This window comes from Schistocerca nitens, chromosome 5 (assembly GCF_023898315.1).
Source record: "Schistocerca nitens isolate TAMUIC-IGC-003100 chromosome 5, iqSchNite1.1, whole genome shotgun sequence".
Classification (NCBI taxonomy): Eukaryota; Metazoa; Arthropoda; class Insecta; order Orthoptera; family Acrididae; genus Schistocerca; species Schistocerca nitens.
Genome location: NC_064618.1, coordinates 108907050 through 108927162, shown reverse-complemented (window position 1 = coordinate 108927162; position 20113 = coordinate 108907050). Strand labels below are relative to the sequence as shown.

The window sequence follows — 20113 nt, the reverse complement described above, 5'->3', positions numbered from 1 at the left end:
AAAAATCCGATGTGTCCTATCCAAGTACCATTCCGCATTCAAAGTCTGTACGTTACCGCCGTGCGGCCATAATCGCGTCGGAAACCTTTTAATGTGAATCACCAGAGTACAAATGACAGCTGCGCCAATGAACTGCCCTTTTATACCTTGTGTACTCGATACTACCGCTTTCTGTATATGTGCATAACACTAACTCCTGTCGTTTGTCACTTCAGCGCATGCTCGGTACTGACTCGGAAAAATAAAAATCAAATTTATTTATGCCATGGGAAACTTCAGTCCTGTTATCCAAGCTGACTTACGACGCAGACCTAACAAATACAGTTTTCCAGACACTTCTCTGTTGCATTCAAAACTTGAAGAAAGTCCTCTGGTGGACCTTGCTAGAAAACACTGTTGTCGTTCTTAGCGTTGTTGTGGTCTCCCGTCGCTAGTCTACTCTGAGCAAATATCTTCATCTCTGTATGACTACTGAATCCTATATAAATTTCAAACTGGTTATTGTATTCTACATCGGTCTCTACGCACAGTTATTACCTCCTTCCTCCCCACTTCCCTCCATTACCAAACTAAAGTTCTGTTGTATCAGCTGATCGCTTCTTGTACTCAAGTTACTTTTTTCTCCAATTCGGTTCAGTACCACCTGATTAGTTTCTCTGTATAGCCACTCATGCTGAGGATTCTTCGGTAGCAGCACATATCAAAAGGATCTTTTCTCGTTTTGTCTGTGCACCTTTCACTACAACACAAGGCTAAACTCGAGACCAGTACTTTCAGAAATCTTATCTTAATATTTTAATTTATGTTCAATGTCGACAACTTTCTCTTCTTCAAAAATTATTTTCTTGTTGTAGCCCTTCTGCGTTTTGTATCATCTACTTCTTCCATCATCTATTATTTTGCTGTGAAAAGAGCAAAAGTCTTTTACTCGTTCGGGTAGTAATACCTCGTTTCATTAGACTTCATTGCATTACCCTTACTTTCTTTTATGTTCATCTTAAATTTTTTTGCAAGACGTTATCATTCCGTTCAACTGCTGTTCCATGTGGTTCGCCATCAGTGACAGAACTACAATAATCCTGTGTTGCTCGCTTCTTAACTACTGCTTCCCTCTCATTTCCCTCGGTTCTCTGTTTCTCCCTCTAGTTTCTGTACAAGTAGTGGACTACTTTTCGTTCCCTGTATTATGTGCCTGATACTTCTAGAGTTTCAAAGAGTGTACTCCTATCAAATTAATTAATTTTTTCTTTTAATCTACAAATTATATTAAAGTAGATTTTCATTACTTTCACCTAAAACAAATCATAGCACCAGTATTGTCTTGCGTGTTTTACATTTCTCCAGAACACAATATGACCTACCCCAAGGTCGGAGCAAACTAACATCTAACATATGCCGTAGCGTCAGTATTGCCTCGCCCGTTCCTACGTTTCTCTGGAATTCAAATTGATCTGCCGCAAGGTCGGTTTCACCAGTTTTTTTGCATTTTTCGTGTCAATATTTTGTAACCATGATGGTTCCGTGACATATTCACTACTGGCCAGCACTTCCCTTGCCTGGAATTGGAATTGTTACATAGCTCTTCAGTGCTAAGGGAATTTCTCCTGCCTCATAGACCTTGCACACAAGGTGGAATGCTTTTGCTGTGGCTGACTCTCCGAAGGGTGTCAACAATTCTGTAGGAGTGCCGTCTACTCTAGGGACCTTGTTTCGACTTAGGTCTTTCAGTGCTCTGTCAAATTCCCCACTGTGTATTATATCTCTTATCTCATGTTCATCTACTTCCCTTTCCGTTTCTGTACTACACGCATCATTTTCTTGGTTAGCCATTTTATACAGGGTTATTTTGCCAAATGATGGCCAACAACAGGAAATGACCCTGAGAGAATAAGCAGCAAGAAAGATATACAGTCATATCGCTGGACATGCGTTCCAACGGAGGTACACCCCTTGAAGGTCTTCGACTGTGATACCAGAATCAGCAACAGGCAGATGGCCTGCCAGCATTGACTAAGCCAGATTGGACCTACGGAGCGGCCTCCGCAGCGACAGTTTTGCCGTTGGTTCATTCCACAAACCACCACTGTACCGGAATTTCCGTCTTCCATACAGTTCATAAATAAAGTTAGCGGTGTCGTCAATCTTGAAAACGTCCCACCTGTGGGCTTTGGAGAATCTCCATGGTATGATGACCGTGAACCTTCACCTATGGTTTTGTCCTGTAAGGTTGGCGGAGATGGCGACCGCCTCGTGGGACCAGTCATCCTTCCTCAACACCTCACAGGCGAGGCACGTCTGCACTTTCGGCAGCTGACGCTGTCTCACCTGCTGGAAGACGTGCCTCTGGTGGTATGAAGGGTGGTGTGGCTACTTATGATGGCACTCCATCCCACTGAACACTTGACTGCAGAGTTAAAAGACCAGTACAGACAGACAACATTCCCAGCTGCCTACTGTGTCCTCATGAGATCTTTCAATCGTTTAAATTTACAGTGTCAAAAATCTTTTATCTGCGCCTTCAAGTGGGTGTATCTCCTGGTGCCGCGGGCTTCTGACCATCAAAGTAAACCATAAAAGTGGGGATGTTCTGCCTACCTTTTTTTAATAAGAACATCCCTCCACATTATATCCATGTTTACGACTGGCTATTCTCACAGTCCATAGGTATGTTTAACTTGTAATATTTACTTTTCTATTTTTACCTTCCTTACTGTCTACAACACAACGGCATCAAATAATTGAACTGGTTGTCTTAGTTGATGACTTATTATTTCTCAGTTAGTTGGTAGAAAGCCAGAGATATCTTTTGCATCATTATATAGGTTGTAATGGGTATAAGAGCAGATGTCTGTATTGGTCACTGAGGATGGTGTACTGAACAACGTTACATCAGTACTTCAAAAATGGTTCAAATGGCTCTGAGCACTATGGGACTTAACATCTGTGGTCATCAGTCTCCTAGAACTTAGAACTACTTAAACCTAACTAACCTAAGGATATCACACACATCCATGCCCGAGGCAGGATTCGAACCTGCGACCGTAGCGGTCACGCGGTTCCAGACTCAAGCGCCTAGAACCGCACGGCCGCACCTGCCGGCTTACATCAGTACTAACATCATTCGCAAATTAATAACTACAGCTATTACATGTCGTGTGTTTTTAGGTTGGTTAGTACTTTTAAGTACATGTTGCAAGAGTAGTACTTACTTTCTCCTGTGCAGCAGGTCAGATGTTGACGTGAAGAGACGTTGGCGCAAATTGGTTTGTCTATTCTGACATGCGTAATCCACTTAGTTGTTACAGTTCCAGCCATGAAGAAAACATCGCCTCGTAATTTCGTGACGTATTTGTGGTAAGACGTGCGACACAAGGAACAAACAACCAACACACTGTGGTGTGTACATAGTAAGATACCACATATTAAAATATCTGCACTTATTACATCCTGTATATACTAATGTCTTTTAACCTTTTGTCAATATCTAATTAGCTTTTCTTCTTTTTCGAAGAGACAGGAGGATGGAATCTTCTTAATTTCAAACGTGGCGATTGCTCCTTCCTCTTTCAGATTATTCATAGGATAGTATATGTTCGTATATTTGTGATTCATTGATGAGTTTAGTTTCCTATGCCAGCCTATGCCTGCATTAGTGGTCCTATGGCGCTGGTTGAAGGCATTCCACATTTCAGCTGATTTTCCATCCATTGATTGACCATGTAGAGGGGGAAATTTTTTCTCTCTTCAAGGAATTTCCACCATAATTACTAACCACATGTCATCGTCACTGTTTGGTGCAAGATGTGCCACGGCAGCATAAGTCCAGTAAAACAATCGGACGCACTTTCTATCTATCCCTGCATTCCTCCGTTATTTCCAGCTCTTGTACACTCCTGGAAATGGAAAAAAGAACACATTGACACCGGTGTGTCAGACCCACCATACTTGCTCCGGACACTGCAAGAGGGCTGTACAAGCAATGATCACACGCACGGCACAGCGGACACACCAGGACCCGCGGTGTTGGCCGTCGAATGGCGCTAGCTGCGCAGCATTTGTGCACCGCCGCCGTCAGTGTCAGCCAGTTTGCCGTGGCATACGGAGCTCCATCGCAGCCTTTAACACTGGTAGCATGCCGCGACAGCGTGGACGTGAACCGTATGTGCAGTTGACGGACTTTGAGCGAGGGCGTATAGTGGGCATGCGGGAGGCCGGGTGGACGTACCGCCGAATTGCTCAACACGTGGGGCGTGAGGTCTCCACAGTACATCGATGTTGTCGCCAGTGGTCGGCGGAAGGTGCACGTGCCCGTCGACCTGGGACCGGACCGCAGCGACGCACGGATGCACGCCAAGACCGTAGGATCCTACGCAGTGCCGTAGGGGACCGCACCGCCACTTCCCAGCAAATTAGGGACACTGTTGCTCCTGGGGTATCGGCGAGGACCATTCGCAACCGTCTCCATGAAGCTGGGCTACGGTCCCGCACACCGTTAGGCCGTCTTCCGCTCACGCCCCAACATCGTGCAGCCCGCCTCCAGTGGTGTCGCGACAGGCGTGAATGGAGGGACGAATGGAGACGTGTCGTCTTCAGCGATGAGAGTCGCTTCTGCCTTGGTGCCAATGATGGTCGTATGCGTGTTTGGCGCCGTGCAGGTGAGCGCCACAATCAGGACTGCATACGACCGAGGCACACAGGGCCAACACCCGGCATCATGGTGTGGGGAGCGATCTCCTACACTGGCCGTACACCACTGGTGATCGTCGAGGGGACACTGAATAGCGCACGGTACATCCAAATCGTCATCGAACCCATCGTTCTACCATTCCTAGACCGGCAAGGGAACTTGCTGTTCCAACAGGACAATGCACGTCCGCATGTATCCCGTGCCACCCAACGTGCTCTAGAAGGTGTAAGTCAACTACCCTGGCCAGCAAGATCTCCGGATCTGTCCCCCATTGAGCATGTTTGGGTCTGGATGAAGCGTCGTCTCACGCGGTCTGCACGTCCAGCACGAACGCTGGTCCAACTGAGGCGCCAGGTGGAAATGGCATGGCAAGCCGTTCCACAGGACTACATCCAGCATCTCTACGATCGTCTCCATGGGAGAATAGCAGCCTGCATTACTGCGAAAGGTGGATATACACTGTACTAGTGCCGACATTGTGCATGCTCTGTTGCCTGTGTCTATGTGCCTGTGGTTCTGTCAGTGTGATCATGTGATGTATCTGACCCCAGGAATGTGTCAATAAAGTTTCCCCTTCCTGGGACAATGAATTCACGGTGTTCTTATTTCAATTTCCAGGAATGTATTTTCTCCCACGTTCACTGGTAAAACTTAAAATTGCAACCGGGAAGGGATGTTACTGGAAATTTACGATATCTTCAGTTGCAGCCATTTCAAAGTGTGCTATACCAATTATTGGTGACGAGAAGAATATCTTATTCTTGAATCGAGAAAGACCTATTTCATACGTATTTTCAGCAAAGCAAATAAAACAGGAAACACAGGCGACGCTTCCCTGGTGCTTGCGGTATCAATCTGTATAGTGGACAGTTGTTCGTCTCCTCTCTGGTGCTTGTGATATTAATCTGTATAGCGTAGAATTGTTTCCAACAACTGTCATATGTCCCGTTAATAAGAATAGTTACACATTCAAAGAGTATTTTCTTACCTTCTTGACAACCGAACCCCACGTTCTTCTTTCAGGAACAGATCAATCAGCAGTTTTCCTAAAACTACAATCTTCTGTTAATATCAAAATGTCTTCGTTCAGTTCAATCTCCTAACAGTGCCATTATTGCTTTACACAATGCAGTCTTAGAGTTCTCACAAGTAGGCTTGTTTGCTACGAAACTTGAACCTACATCTCTGAAATCTTGAAATTCTCTTTAACAAAATAGAAAAACAGGCACTGCTCTTCCTTCGTGGACTCTTTTCCTGCAGTTATGCATTCGTATCCTAATCTGCACATCTCCTTCATCAGATGGGAAAGAATGTTCCGCCGCGAATCTGTCATTTCAAATTTTGAAATGTTTCCGGCAGCTACTCCGTTGGAATTCAGGCACAGCCAATTCGTATACCAGTGGCATTTCTTGCGCACCTGTTAGCGACCACTATCGTTGGGAACACACGAATTCTCCTTGTTATTACGATTATTTCCATTATTCAACTGAAATAACTTAGACCTACGAATCTATACGGATAGGAAGGCCGTCGGCAAGAGCATTGCCTGACTGACATGACAACACATCCGCTGCTGATGAACGACTAATGTAAATCAGCAGGGGGGAGGAGGAGGGGAAGCGGTCTGGTCGGAAAACTCACCGTGCAAAACAGGCTAGCAAGAAATCCAACAATACTTGTGGCACCTACAAAAGGATCGGAAATACACGGGCGGAAAGCCTACACAGGCGTACGTCCTTTGGAATGCATTTTCGGCCTTATGTCCATACCAGTTTTTTGCTCCGTATCCTCTGAGGGATTGTTGCTGCAGTTTGTTCTCATTTAGCAAAATAACCCTGTACCTGCCTTCAACCTCTGATCTCTCCTTTCTTCGTTTAGAATTTATTTGTCATGTGTTGTTGTGGTCTTCAGTCCGAATGCTGGATTGACACAGCTCTCCATTCTGCTCTGCCATGCACAAGCCTCTTTATTTTCGACAAGTACTGCAAACTACATCCTTCTGAAACTGCTTACTTGATCCCTCTCTTGGTCTCTTTTACGATTTCTCCCCGCCCCACATTTCCTCCAATAGTAAACTGATAGTGACTTGATGTCTTGGAATGTATCCTGTTAGCCGATCCCTTCACCTAGTCACGTTGTGCCACAAATTTCTTTTCTTCCCATTTCTGTTCAATGCCTCCTTATTAGTTACGCGATCTATCCATCTGATCTTCATCATTCTTCCGTAGAACCACATTTCAAAAGCTATTCTCTTCTTGTCTAAACTGTTTATCACCCTTATTTCACTTCCATATATTTCTGCATTCGGTACAAATACTTTCAGAAAAGATTTCCAGAAGCTTAAATACATACTCGATGTTAACACATTTTAGTTATTCAGAAACGCTTTTCTTGCAATTGCCAGTGTACATTTTGTGTCCTGTCCACTTCGGCCGCCAGCAGCTATTTTGCTGCCCAAATACTACTACCTTAAGAGTCTAATCTCCTGACCAACGTCCCTCAGCGTCGCTTGATTTAATTCGGCTACATTGCATTATCCACGTTTTGCTTTTGTTGATGCTCGTGTTGCATCGTCCTTTCAATACACTGTCTATACCTTTCAACTGCTCTTCCGATTCCATTTGCTGCATGTGGCAGGATTATAGTGTTTTTATTTCTTTTCCCTGAACTTTAATTGCTACTCCATTTCTTTTCCTTTACTTCTTACTCAATGTGCAGATTGAATAACATCGGGGATAGGGTACGACCATGTCACACTCACTTCTCAACCACTGTTTCCCTTTCATCCCTCTCCTATAATTATAGTCTGGTTTCTGTAAAAGTTGTAAATACCCTTTCGCTCCCTATATTGTACCCCTGCTATCTTCAGATCTTCAAAGAGGGTGTTGCAAAAAGCTTTCTCTAATTCTACAAATGCTGCTAACAAAGGTTTTCCTTTCCTTAACCTACGTTGTAAGATGAGTCATAGGGCTAGTATTGTCAGTATTGCCTCTCGTGTTCCTGCAATTCCCGGGAATTGAAACTGACGTTCCCTGATGACGGCTCGTGTGATTTTTTTCCATTCTTCTGTTAAGGATTCGTGTTAGTACTTTCTAACCATGAATTAGTAAACTGATAGTTCGGTAATTTTCACACCTGTCAACAACTGCTTTCATTGGAATTGTAATTATTACACTATTCTTGATGTCTAAGGCTAGTTCACCTATCTCATAAATCTTGCACACAAGATGGTGGAGTTTTGTGACGGATGGCTCTCCCAAGGCTGTCAGTAGTTGTGATGGAATGTCGTCTACTCCTAAAACCTTGTATCAACTTAGATCTTTCAGTGGTTTACCAACTTCTTCTCACAGTATCATATCTCCCACCTCATCTTCATCGTCTTCCATTTCTACAACATTGCCCTCAAACTACAACTTCCTTGTATAGACCCCTCCACGTCTCAGCTTTCCGTTATTTGCTTAGGAATGGTCTTTCATCTGAGCTCTTGATATTACGAAGCTGCTTCTCTTTTCCCGCAGGCGGTATCTATCTTTCCCCTAGTCATAAGCTTCTAAATCCTTATACATGTACTATATGACAAATAAGTAAATTAGTTACAACCTACGGCGTGCACGCACTTCATTCAACATGTAAACATCAGTAGAGATTTTCAGATTTAGATTATGACATCATTGACGATGATGTGGGGCAGACGAATAGCGAAATTCTGCATGACCCGCTGAAGTGACGTAAAATCGATGCCGTCAATGATCTCTTGAAAGGCTGTTTTCGTCCCAGCAGTGGTTTTGGTGTTATTGCTGTACACCTTGTCTTTAATATAGCCCGAGAAAGAGGAGTCGCATGTGCTCAGAACCAGAGAATATGGTGGCCAATCGAGGCCCATGCCAATGGCCTCTGGGTACCCAGAACCAGAATGCTGTCCTCAAGGACAGGACATCAGACACTCTCCTGGTTCGATGGGATCGAGTTTCGTCTTACATGAAGCACATCTTCTCGAAATCAGCGTCACTTTGGATAATACGGATGAAATCATATTCCAAAACCTCCATGTATCGTTCGGTAGTCACCGTGCCATCAAAGAGTATCTCACCGATTGTTGCGTGACCGGACATGGCGCGCCACACATTTACGCGTTGAGGGTGAAGAGACTTCTTGAATGCGTAATGCAGATTCCACACCACCTTCAAATGCACCAAGTTTGCTTATTGACGAACCCATCCAAATGAAAGTGGGCTTCGTCGCTGAATTAGCATAGTAATTCCCACCATGCCCCGCCGCCAACCGTGAAGTTTGAATGTCCTAACACAAACCGTTCAGGACTTACGAGGTATGGCTAGAAAAAAACCGGACTAGTACTGGTGAAACAATAAAACGAATGCAATAAGGCTGAAAGTCGCGTGGCCTGTCACGTGACTCTCGCTCCGCTTACTGCTCGAGTTTCATCTGCCTCCTGCACTTAGTCTGCCCGTGGCGTCTGTTTTAAGTAGTTGACGTTTTGTCTGTGCGTCGGAAGATGTTGAGTGTACAGGAAGAACAGCGTGTTAACATCAAATTTTGTTTCAAACTAGTAAAATCTGCAAGTGAAACGTTTGTAATGTTACAACAAGTGTACGGCGATGATTGTTTATCGCGAACACAAGTGTTTGAGTGGTTTAAACGATTTAAAGATGGCCGCGAAGACACCAGTGATGACACTCGCACTGGCAGACCATTGTCAGCAAAAACTGATGCAAACATTGAAAAAATCGGTAAACTTGTTCGACAAGATCGCCGTTTAACAATCAGAGCAGTGTCTGAGTTAACAGGAGTTGACAAGGAAAGTGTTAGGCAGATTCTTCATGAAAGTTTCAACATGAACAAAGTGTGTTCAAAAATGGTTCCAAAGTGTCTCACAATTGAACAGAAGGAACGCCGAAGAATGATTTGTTCTGAAATCCTGGAAAACATTGAAAGTGATCCCACCTTCTTACAAAATGTTATTACTTGCGATGAATCGTGGTTTTTTACTTACGATCCCGAAACTAAACGCCAATCGATGCATTGGAAAACTCCTGGTTCTCCACGACAAAAAAAAAGCACGAATGTCAAAATCGAAATTCAAGGCAGTGATGATTGTTTTTTTTTTTTGACATCAAAGGGATTGTGCACATTGATTGGGTACCAGAGGGACAAACAGTGAATCAGCATTACTACATTAGCGTCCTGGCTACCCTACGTGAGCGAGTACGGAGAAAACGGAACGATTTGTGGAGAAAAAAGTCATGGATCCTTCACCAAGACAATGCCCCAGCTCACAGTGCGTTGTCAGTGATGACGTTTTTGGCAAAACACAACATTCCCATCTTAGATCATCCACCCTGCTCACCTGATTTGGCCCCCTGTGACTTTTTTCTTTTCCCTAAAGTCAAGTCAGCTTTGAAAGGAACTAGATTTGAGACTGTTGAAGCAGTAAAAGAAAAAGCGACGGAAGTAATGTATGGACTTACCGAAAATGATCTGCAGCATTTCTATGAACAGTGGAAAATTCGTATGGAGCGGTGTAGAGACCGAGGAGGAGAGTATATTGAAGGAGATAACATGAAATTGTAAATAATTGTAAATAAATGTTTTTTCCAGCATCAGTCCGGTTTTTTTCTAGCCGCACCTCGTATATGACGATTTTATTTCGTATTGTTCAATAATTGTCACCCAGTATATTCATTCTTCTTCGTCGTCGAAGAATGGCGTAGTCACATATGTGTTGTTAAAAGTAACAGAAGAAGGGAGTGAGACTGAGGGTGACATAGAGGGAGAGAGAGAGGGAGAGAGAGAGAGAGAGAGAGAGAGAGAGAGAGAGAGAGTAAGAGGGAGAGAGAGGTAGACTCATAACTGTGAGGTCAAGGCGCGAGTTAACTGTACTCAATAGCTAAATATTTGTAAAGAGTGAGGAAGTCAGCGGTTAGGTGCTCAGACCGCCGGCGTTTCGCAGAGTCTCCTGGCGAGGACGGCACGGTGGGCCTGCTGTGCGCGCAGTGCAAGGACGTCTTCCCCAGCGCGTGGGACCTGATGGTGCACGTGCAGGCGGCGCACATGCTCAACATCTACCAGCTGGGCGCGCCCAGGGCCGCCCTCAACGGCACCCCGGCCGGCGCCGCCCCCGCCACCCCTGCCGCCGCCGCCTCTGCCAACCCCGTCAAGGAGGAGCACCAGGTAAGTCGCCGACGGTGTGCTGTCCGGTAGACCAACTGTGTTCTCACCTATCATGCAAGTTTTAGAAGGCGATAGGTCTCACCGGGAGATATAGCCAACTACCTTAACCTCCTATACAGGGGCGGCCAAGAACGTGACTCACGTGCAATGCTTGTACACGCGAGCGAATCTCTAGCCCAAGTGCACACTTCTCCCTCTATCACGCCACGCGGTCGCAGTGGGGGCAGCAGAAGGGGGTAAAATGCAAACCATCACCTACAGCTTTCTTTCACACACTGCTTGAGAACTTCTAAAGAACAACTCATGCTATGGAACTAGCAACAATTGGTACAGAACACCTGACGAATGAAAGAACAAGGAAAACTAGTTGGCACGACGTCTTAAATGGAGTGAAGTCACTGCACGAAAGCTCTGTATGAATTTGACAGTTCACACAGTACAGCGTTTGAAGAAGATAGTTATGGAACCCATTAGTGCGACATTCTGCACTACTGGCCATTAAAATTGCTACACCACTAAGAAAAGCAGATGATAAACGGGTATTCATTGGACAAATATATTAAAGACTGACATGTGATTACATTTTCACGCAGTTTGGGTGCATAGATCCTGAGAAATCAGTAGCCAGAACAACCACCTCTGGCAGTAATAACGGCCTTGATATGCCTGGGCATTGAGTCAAACAGAGATTGGATGGTGTGTACAGGTACAGCTGTCCGTTCAGCTTCAACACTATACCACAGTTCATCACGAGTAGTGACTGGCGTATTGTGACGATCCAGTTGCTCGGCCACCATTGACCAGACGTTTTCAATTGGTGAGACATCTGGAGAATGTGCTGGCCAGGGCAGCAGTCTAACATTATCTGTATCCAAAAAGGCCCGTACAGGACCTGCAACATGCAGTCGTACATTATCCAGCTGAAATGTGGGGTTTCGCAGGGACTGAATGAAAGGTAGAGCCACGGGTCGTAACACATCTTAAATGTAACGTGAACTGTTCAAAGTGCCGTCAATGCGAACAGGAGGTGACCAAGACGTATAACCAATGGCACCCCATACCATCACGCCAGGTGATACGGCAGCATGGCAATGACGAATACACGCTTCCAATGTGCGTTCACTGCGATGTCGCCAAACACGGATGCGACCATCATGATGCTGTAAACATAACCTGGATTCATCCGAAAGAATGACGTTTTGCCATTCGCGCACCCAGGTTCGTCGTTGAGTACACTATCGCAGACACTCCTGTCTGTGATGCAGCGTCAAGGGTAACCGCAGCCATGGCCTCCGAGCTGATAGTTCCTGCTTCAAACGTTGTCGAACTGTTCGTGCAGATGGTTGTTGCCTTGCAAACGTCCCCATCTGTTAACTCACCCCATCTGTTAACTCAAGGATCGAGACGTGGTTGCACGATCCGCTACAGCCATGCGGATAAGATGCCTGTCATCTCGACTGCTAGTGATACGAGACCGTTGGGATCCAGCACGGCGTTCCATATTACTCTCCTGAACTCACCGATTCCATATTCTGATAACAGTCATTGGATCTCGACCGACGCGAGCATACGATAAATCGCAATCGCGATAGGCTAAAATCAGACCTTTATCAAAGTCGGAAACGTGATGGTACGTATTTCTCCTCCTTACACGAGGTATCACAACAACATTTCACCAGGCAACGCCGGTCAACTGCTGTTTGTGTATGAGAAATCGGTTGGAAACTTTCCTCATGTCAGCACGTTGTAGGTGTCGCCACAGGCGCTAACTTTGTGTGAATGCTCTGAAAAGCTAATCATTTGCATATCACAGCATCTTCTTCCTGTCGGTTAAATTTCGCGTCTGTAGCACGTCATCATCGTGGTGTAGCAATTTCAATGGCCAGTAGTGTATGTGTTATGCCACCACGCCTGTAAGACATCATTTCAGTGCTTGCGAGATCGTGGAAGAGCAGTTGAACAGCTCGGATCCGGTCAAAGTGTGGCCATGGGAATAGGTGTGACCAAAAGTGTCATCTTGCAATTAATAAGAGTTACTGAAAGGTGGAAATACTATACAAAAGAACGCTAGTGGTCGATAAGAAGTGGCCAAATTGAACTAATAGGTAGATTCTTGCAGACCTTACAACCGCTTCCGGTAAGCCTTTCTGCACCACAATCATTTTGCGTTTCGTTTGTATGATCGGAAGTCTGTTAAGTGTATCCCACTGCAGTCACGCAATGGTAGGGAAAGAATTCGCTGGTGAAGCGAGCATTTTGGTAGGAGTCGGCAACAATGTTCTCCGACCATTTCGGCTTTGCTGTGGAAATTGTTTCTCGGCGCCAATTAGTGTGGAGAGAGAGGGGAACACGTGAAGCACTAGATAACATTTTCAGACGCCGATGGTATGGCCTAGGTTTTATGGTGTTGCCAGGCTTTACGCACAGTGGCGGACCATCGCTTCATATCTTTGCGCGAAGTATGACGCAGCACAGCAGTAGTGCATGGAGATCATTCTGGCTCACGTCCGCCTGTTAACGGGTGCGATAGGCCCCACTTTCCTGTTTGTGAACGACAATGCCCGCCCACACAGGACCGCCGAGATGTCGGAAACGCTGGAATGTGAACACGTCTGACGTATAGAATGGCCTGCGTACTCCCCGGACTTAACCCCGTAAGTCCACGCATGGGATGCACTTCGCTGACGTATTTCTCAACTAACACCCACTTCCCAAACCGTGCAATAGCTGAAAACCTCCTTCACACAGGAGTGGGACAATATCCTTCACCGAGGAATCTTCAACTGTTTGGTAGCCAGCGTAACAGGTGCAAAATGTGCATTAGTATCCGAGGAGGGCACTTCCTTTACTGAGAGCCTGATATCGTCCTTTATACTGGCAGTCTGACCTGTGTCAAACATTAAAGTTATTAATGTGTGTTATCCAGCTTTCCCATGTAGTGAAATCTGTGTCGTTTTCCGTTGTAAATAGGCTGCACTTCTCTTACGCAAGTACTGCGTTTCCTTTCGCTCATCATTGCCTGTGATTATTGGTTGGTTGGTTTGTGGGATTCAAGGGACCAGAATACTAGGGCCATCGGTACCTTTCCCCACGAAACTGAAACGCCCACAAGGAATAAAAACAAATAATGGAGATGACTAGAGACGACACAAGACACAAACAGAGACCAGAAAAAAGGAATAAAAATCACACCGAGTGTGACTGTGGTTGGCTGACCATAGAAACAAAAAAGGAAAAGCCAACCACCAAGAAACGCAATAAAAACCCCAGTCTAAAATAATAGGCCAAAGGCCAGACTCAACACAAAAAAAGGACAAACAAATCAAGCCATAAAACCCACCTGCACGAATAAAACTCAAAACTAAGTCTGCCATCGCAACGTCATCTGATAAAAGTGCAGGAAGCGTATCAGGCAGCGCAAACGTCTGCCTGAGCGGAGTTAAAAGCGGACAGTCCAACAACATGTGGACCACCATCAAAGCTGACCCGCCGCGACATAGGGGTGGATCCTCATGGCTCAATAAATAGCTGTGTGTCATCCAGGTGTGGCCAATGCACAGCCGGCTGAAGACAACAGTCTTTGCGAGAGATCTGCAACGAGGGGCGCCAAGGACCGGTAGCCTCCTTGATGGCCCGAAAGGCCAACCTTCAAGGTTGGTGCATCGACAGCATGTTTGGCCAGCGTGTCAACACGTTCATTTCCCGGGATGCCGACATGACCGGGCTTCACACAAGGACCACAGAGTGGCCGCAACGGGCAAGAGTTTGGAGGGACTCCTGGATAGCCATCACCAGACGAGAGCGAGGAAAGCCTGTGATTATTCCATCCAACAATGTCCCTGTTCCTTTGCGATTTCCAAGCAGTGTATTTATATTCATCGACAGCATAAATCACGAACAAAACAAATTTCTAGTTTTGTTTAATCAATTTTGGTGAGCTGAAAACATAATAGACTACAGGGTTATTACAAATGATTGAAGCGATTTCACAGCTCTACAATAACTTTATTATTTGAAATATTTTCACAATGCTTTGCACACACATACAAAAACTCAAAAAGTTTTTTTAGGCATTCACAAATGTTCGATATGTGCCCCTTTAGTGATTCGGCAGACATCAAGCCGATAATCAAGTTCCTCCCACACTCGGCGCAGCATGTCCCCATCAATGAGTTCGAAAGCATCGTTGATGCGAGCTCGCAGTTCTGGCACGTTTCTTGGTAGAGGAGGTTTAAACACTGAATCTTTCACATAACCCCACAGAAAGAAATCGCATGGGGTTAAGTCGGGAGAGCGTGGAGGCCATGACATGAATTGCTGATCATGATCTCCACCACGACCGATCCATCGGTTTTCCAATCTCCTGTTTAAGAAATGCCGAACATCATGATGGAAGTGCGGTGGAACACCATCCTGTTGAAAGATGAAGTCGGCGCTGTCGGTCTCCAGTTATGGCATGAGCCAATTTTCCAGCATGTCCAGATACACGTGTCCTGTAACGTTTTTCTCGCATAAGAAAAAGGGGCCATAAACTTTAAACAGTGAGATTGCACTAAACACGTTAACTTGCGAATTTGTGCACGAATGCGTGAGGATTCTCTACCGCCCAGATTCGCACATTGTGTCTGTTCACTTCATAATTAAGAAAAAATGTTGCTTCATCACTGAAAACAAGTTTCGCACTGAACGCATCCTCTTCCATGAGCTGTTGCAACCGCGCCGAAAATTCAAAGCGTTTGACTTTGTCATCGGGTGTCAGAGCTTGTAGCAATTGTAAACGGTAAGGCTTATGCTTTAGCCTTTTCCGTAAGATTTTCCAAACCGTCGGCTGTGGTACGTTTAGCTCCCTGCTTGCTTTATTCGTCGACTTCCGCGGGCTACGCGTGAAACTTGCCCGCACGCGTTCAACCGTTTCTTCGCTCACTGCACGCCGAACCGTTGATTTCCCCTTACAGAGGCATCCAGAAGCTTTAAACTGCGCATACCATCGCCGAATGGAGTTAGCAGTTGGTGGATCTTTGTTGAAGTGTCGATGCACTGTTATGACTGACTGATGTGAGTGCATTTCAAGCACGACATACGCTTTCTCGACTCCTATCGCCATTTTGTCTCACTGCGCTCTCGAGCGCTCTGGCGGCAGAAACCTGAAGTGCGGCTTCAGCCGAACAAAACTTTATGAGTTTTTCTACGTATCTGTAGTGTGTCGTGACCATATGTCAATGAATGGAGCTAGTGAATTTATGAAATCGCTCCAATCATTTGTAATAGCCCTGTATATATCTGGCTCAAATTCTTTGCGTATTGACAAAGGAAAAGAGTTTCCCAGATTGTCATTCCGGTTGACACGCAACCATGACTTAGTTTCATAATCGAAAAAAACCTTTCAGAAACATATATTGATCGGAACATTGATATCACGTTTGCAGCCTCATTACGGAGACGTGGAAATTCTTCCCAAGGAAGACAAAGTAGAACGCGTGGATGATTTTACCGTAAAAGAATCTGCCTTTAACACTGGGATTACATTGAAGATGGCCCAGTTCTGTCAGCAGACGCATAGGGGTGCTTCCAACTGAAAAGGCGAACTGTCTCTAAAACATCTCAAAAAGAAATGTAATATTGGCAGTGTCCTCAAACATTTACAAAGCTATTCCTGTAACTCTTTCAAAGCTACAGTGGATTGTTCAGAATTCGTGTTTTCTTTAATGCGTGATCCATACCTATAGACCCTACACGAAGTACTCTTTCACGCACAGAAGATTGAGTACTGTACAAATCGTCTGCCGATAATTATAATTTTTAGCTGTTTCAATGACAACAAAATCTTTAAATTCTCTCTGCATGATGTTGTAATACCTTTTCATAGCTAATTTGCAGTTCCTCTCGATTAGGCGAATACATAACGGGTACTGAAAGTTCTCATCCTTCTGTGTAACTCTCATTTATTTTTAAAGGACTGCAACGATCAGTTGCTATTCTCCCTCTTTAGGCACAAACAGCCACTTCCTTTATGTCACGAACAATGAATGGCGCTTACATCGCGATTCTGCTAAACTGAAGAAACTAGTGTGTGTTCAAATGTTCAAATGTGTGTGAAATCTTATGGGACTTAACTGCTAAGGTCATCAGTTCCTAAGCTTACACACCACATAACCTAAATTATCCTAAGGACAAACACACACACCGATGCCCGAGGGAGGACTCGAAACTCCGCCGGGACCAGCCAGAAAATAGTGCTGATCAAAATTAGCTACACCAAATGCTGGAAGGAAATCTCGCTTCTCACTGTTAAATGGAATTTCGTGCTATACCGTGAAGGACCGAGCAAAGCCGATATGAACAAAGTTGTGCCAAGCCAGTCCGAGCATCGATTCCCACAGGACAGCATAGAATGACGTTTTGCAAGCCGTGGTCTACAATACCTGAATAAATTTCCGCTTCAAAGAAAAAATAAAAAGTCATATTTATTTAACCAGTAAAAAAGTGTTGTAGTGTGCAAAAGGTCAAATCTAAGATATGTTATATCTGTGAGAAATAATTGGGTATGCGGCTATTTGCGACAACAGGAATTTGATAAACTGAAGACGTACAACAGTCCACTTAGTTAAAGATTTTAATTTAACATCTCGATGAAGCCTTGGTAGGATTTAAATGATTAAAAATGTAATGTGACAAACATACAGTATAATACAATATATTCTTATTAGAGGAATACTCGGTAAGACCTTATTCTCTTGTTTAGACTTACACTTGATGCACGTGAATACTGTCTCTCCTTTATAACTTGGTCTGTTTGTTTTTGTCCTGCGTCTGCAACTTGACGCCAGTGACGTGATGGGTTTGTTCGGGTAGTCTTATCTGGAACCTGGTCTGCTGCAGTCGATGCTTCTTCCATAGCAGCTCTGCTGAAGGCCTACCCCTCTTTTTTCCGTGTCTTTTCCATGCTCGCAGAGTGCCGCTGCCTTTCTGGATTTGATTTATAGTAGATTATTTTGTTTATTAGGCAGGGTTTTGCAACTGTCGCAGCCCCTCTCTGCCAAGTGACACGCCAGATTTGAAATCACATGCATTTCGTGAAACGTAAAGCATCGGCGATCCATTGCTAACAAAATAGGAACTTCAGAATATTAACAGTTCAAGTCGCAGTAAGAGTGAAACGTAATCGGTCAAAACAACACAGGAGTCGGGTGGTGTAAGTTATTGGAAACTTGTAATAATGTAGACATACGTACAGGGCTATTACAAATGATTGAAGCGATTTCATAAATTCACTGTAGCTCCATTCATTGACATATGGTCACGACACACTACAGATACGTAGAAAAACTCATAAACTTTTGTTCGGCTGAAGCCGCACTTCAGGTTTCTGCCGCCAGACCGCTCGAGAGTGCAGTGAGACAAAATGGCGACAGGAGCCGAGAAAGCGTATGTCGTGCTTGAAATGCACTCACATCAGTCAGTCATAACAGCGCAACGACACTTCAGGACGAAGTTCAACAAAGATCCACCAACTGCTAACTCCATTCGGCGATGGTATGCGCAGTTTAAAGCTTCTGGATGCCTCTGTAAGGGGAAATCAACGGGTCGGCGTGCAGTGAGCGAAGAAACGGTTGAACGCGTGCGTGCAAGTTTCTCGCGTAACCCGTGGACATGCTGGAAAATTGGCTCATGCCACAACTGGAGACCAACAGCGCCGACTTCATCTTTCAACAGGATGGTGTTCCACCGCACTTCCATCATGATGTTCGGCATTTCTTAAACAGGAGATTGGAAAACCGATGGATCGGTCGTGGTGGAGATCATGATCAGCAATTCATGTCATGGCCTCCACGCTCTCCCGACTTAACCCCATGCGATTTCTTTCTGTGGGGTTATGTGAAAGATTCAGTGTTTAAACCTCCTCTACCAAGAAACTGCCAGAAGTGCGAGCTCGCATCAACGATGCTTTCGAACTCATTGATGGGGACATGCTGCGCCGAGTGTGGGAGGAACTTGATTATCGGCTTGATGTCTGCCGAATCACTAAAGGGGCACTTATCGAACATTTGTGAATGCCTAAAAAAACTTTTTGAGTTTTTGTATGTGTGTGCAAAGCATTGTGAAAATATCTCAAATATTAAAGTTATTGTAGAGCTGTGAAATCGCTTCAATCATTTGCAATAACCCTGTAAATATTGAACAGAACTGGACACTGAAGTGTCCTGATGCTACGAATCAACGGAAATACTTGCTTTCACCTCACTTAATTTCACCTGTTGCAACAGTCCCCAACGGTACATAAACGCCTCATGTTGCGTGTTTTATACAAGCAATGATTTCGAATTTACTTGCAAGTGGAACTTGATTATTACACCAAAAGGTGATTTATGTCAGGTTACAGATACCATAGAACAAACTAATATTTTCAGAACTTAACGTATCTCTGCATATAGCTATAATTTTTCGAACGGTGACGAGAACTTATCGTTTGTGCGTCTTGAACAAACGCTTGAACAGCAAGTCGCTCAATAAGTACCAGAAACGGTAGAGGAACTAGCTTTGTGTAGAATCTGCACGTACGATCAATGGCGCTCCAAAACAATCTACCTTCCATTTAACAGGATCGCTTTTGTATGACGCGAATTCGCAACATTGTGCGTTAGGAGGTTAAGCACAGGTTTGTTGTCTACCTGGAGAGTGGCTGAGAGCAGCAGGTACTATCGCAGTTAACTGGGCATTTCACGTGGTTCTGTTATTGACTACTGGCATGTATCATCGGCTGCTGTGAACTGGCATCCTTTTGAAACTACACACAAGTGTTCATACGACATTATGAACACGTTTACGCTCTAAAGTACGCCATCAGACACTGAGTATTGGGTTGGGAAGCGACACATATTTTGTAAAGTGGAACATACTGTGTGGTTACTGGTTGTCAAAGAAATACTGTTGAACACTGTATTTGACAATAGCAGCCCGACACAGATAAAACACTGCTGAACAGTTACACCGTGCTTTACAACATTACTGTTAGTCCACGTAACTTTTACGGAATTTAATTTGATATCTTAAAAGTGACACTAATATTTGACCATGCAAACTGCATGAGAAACTACTTAAGCTCACTTCAAGTTGTGTGTGCACCTTAAATTAGCCACCTACACAGTTATGAAAAGGTTTTCATAATTAATCATGTATTACTCTCATTTGTTCACCTTTTTTTTTTAAAATTGAAATGATCGTATGGCATCGTTGGCC

At 44.6% G+C, this 20113-nt stretch overlaps 1 protein-coding gene across 1 annotated transcript in view; it reads left to right on the top strand.

Moving 5' to 3' along the window:
• LOC126259844 (RNA-binding protein Raly-like) overlaps positions 1-20113 on the top strand; it is a 1182113-nt gene that overhangs the window by 1037416 nt on the left and 124584 nt on the right. The window contains exon 8 of the mRNA XM_049956900.1: positions 10656-10876. Coding sequence (XP_049812857.1) covers positions 10656-10876 — 221 coding nt within the window. The remainder of the gene's footprint in view (positions 1-10655; positions 10877-20113) is intronic.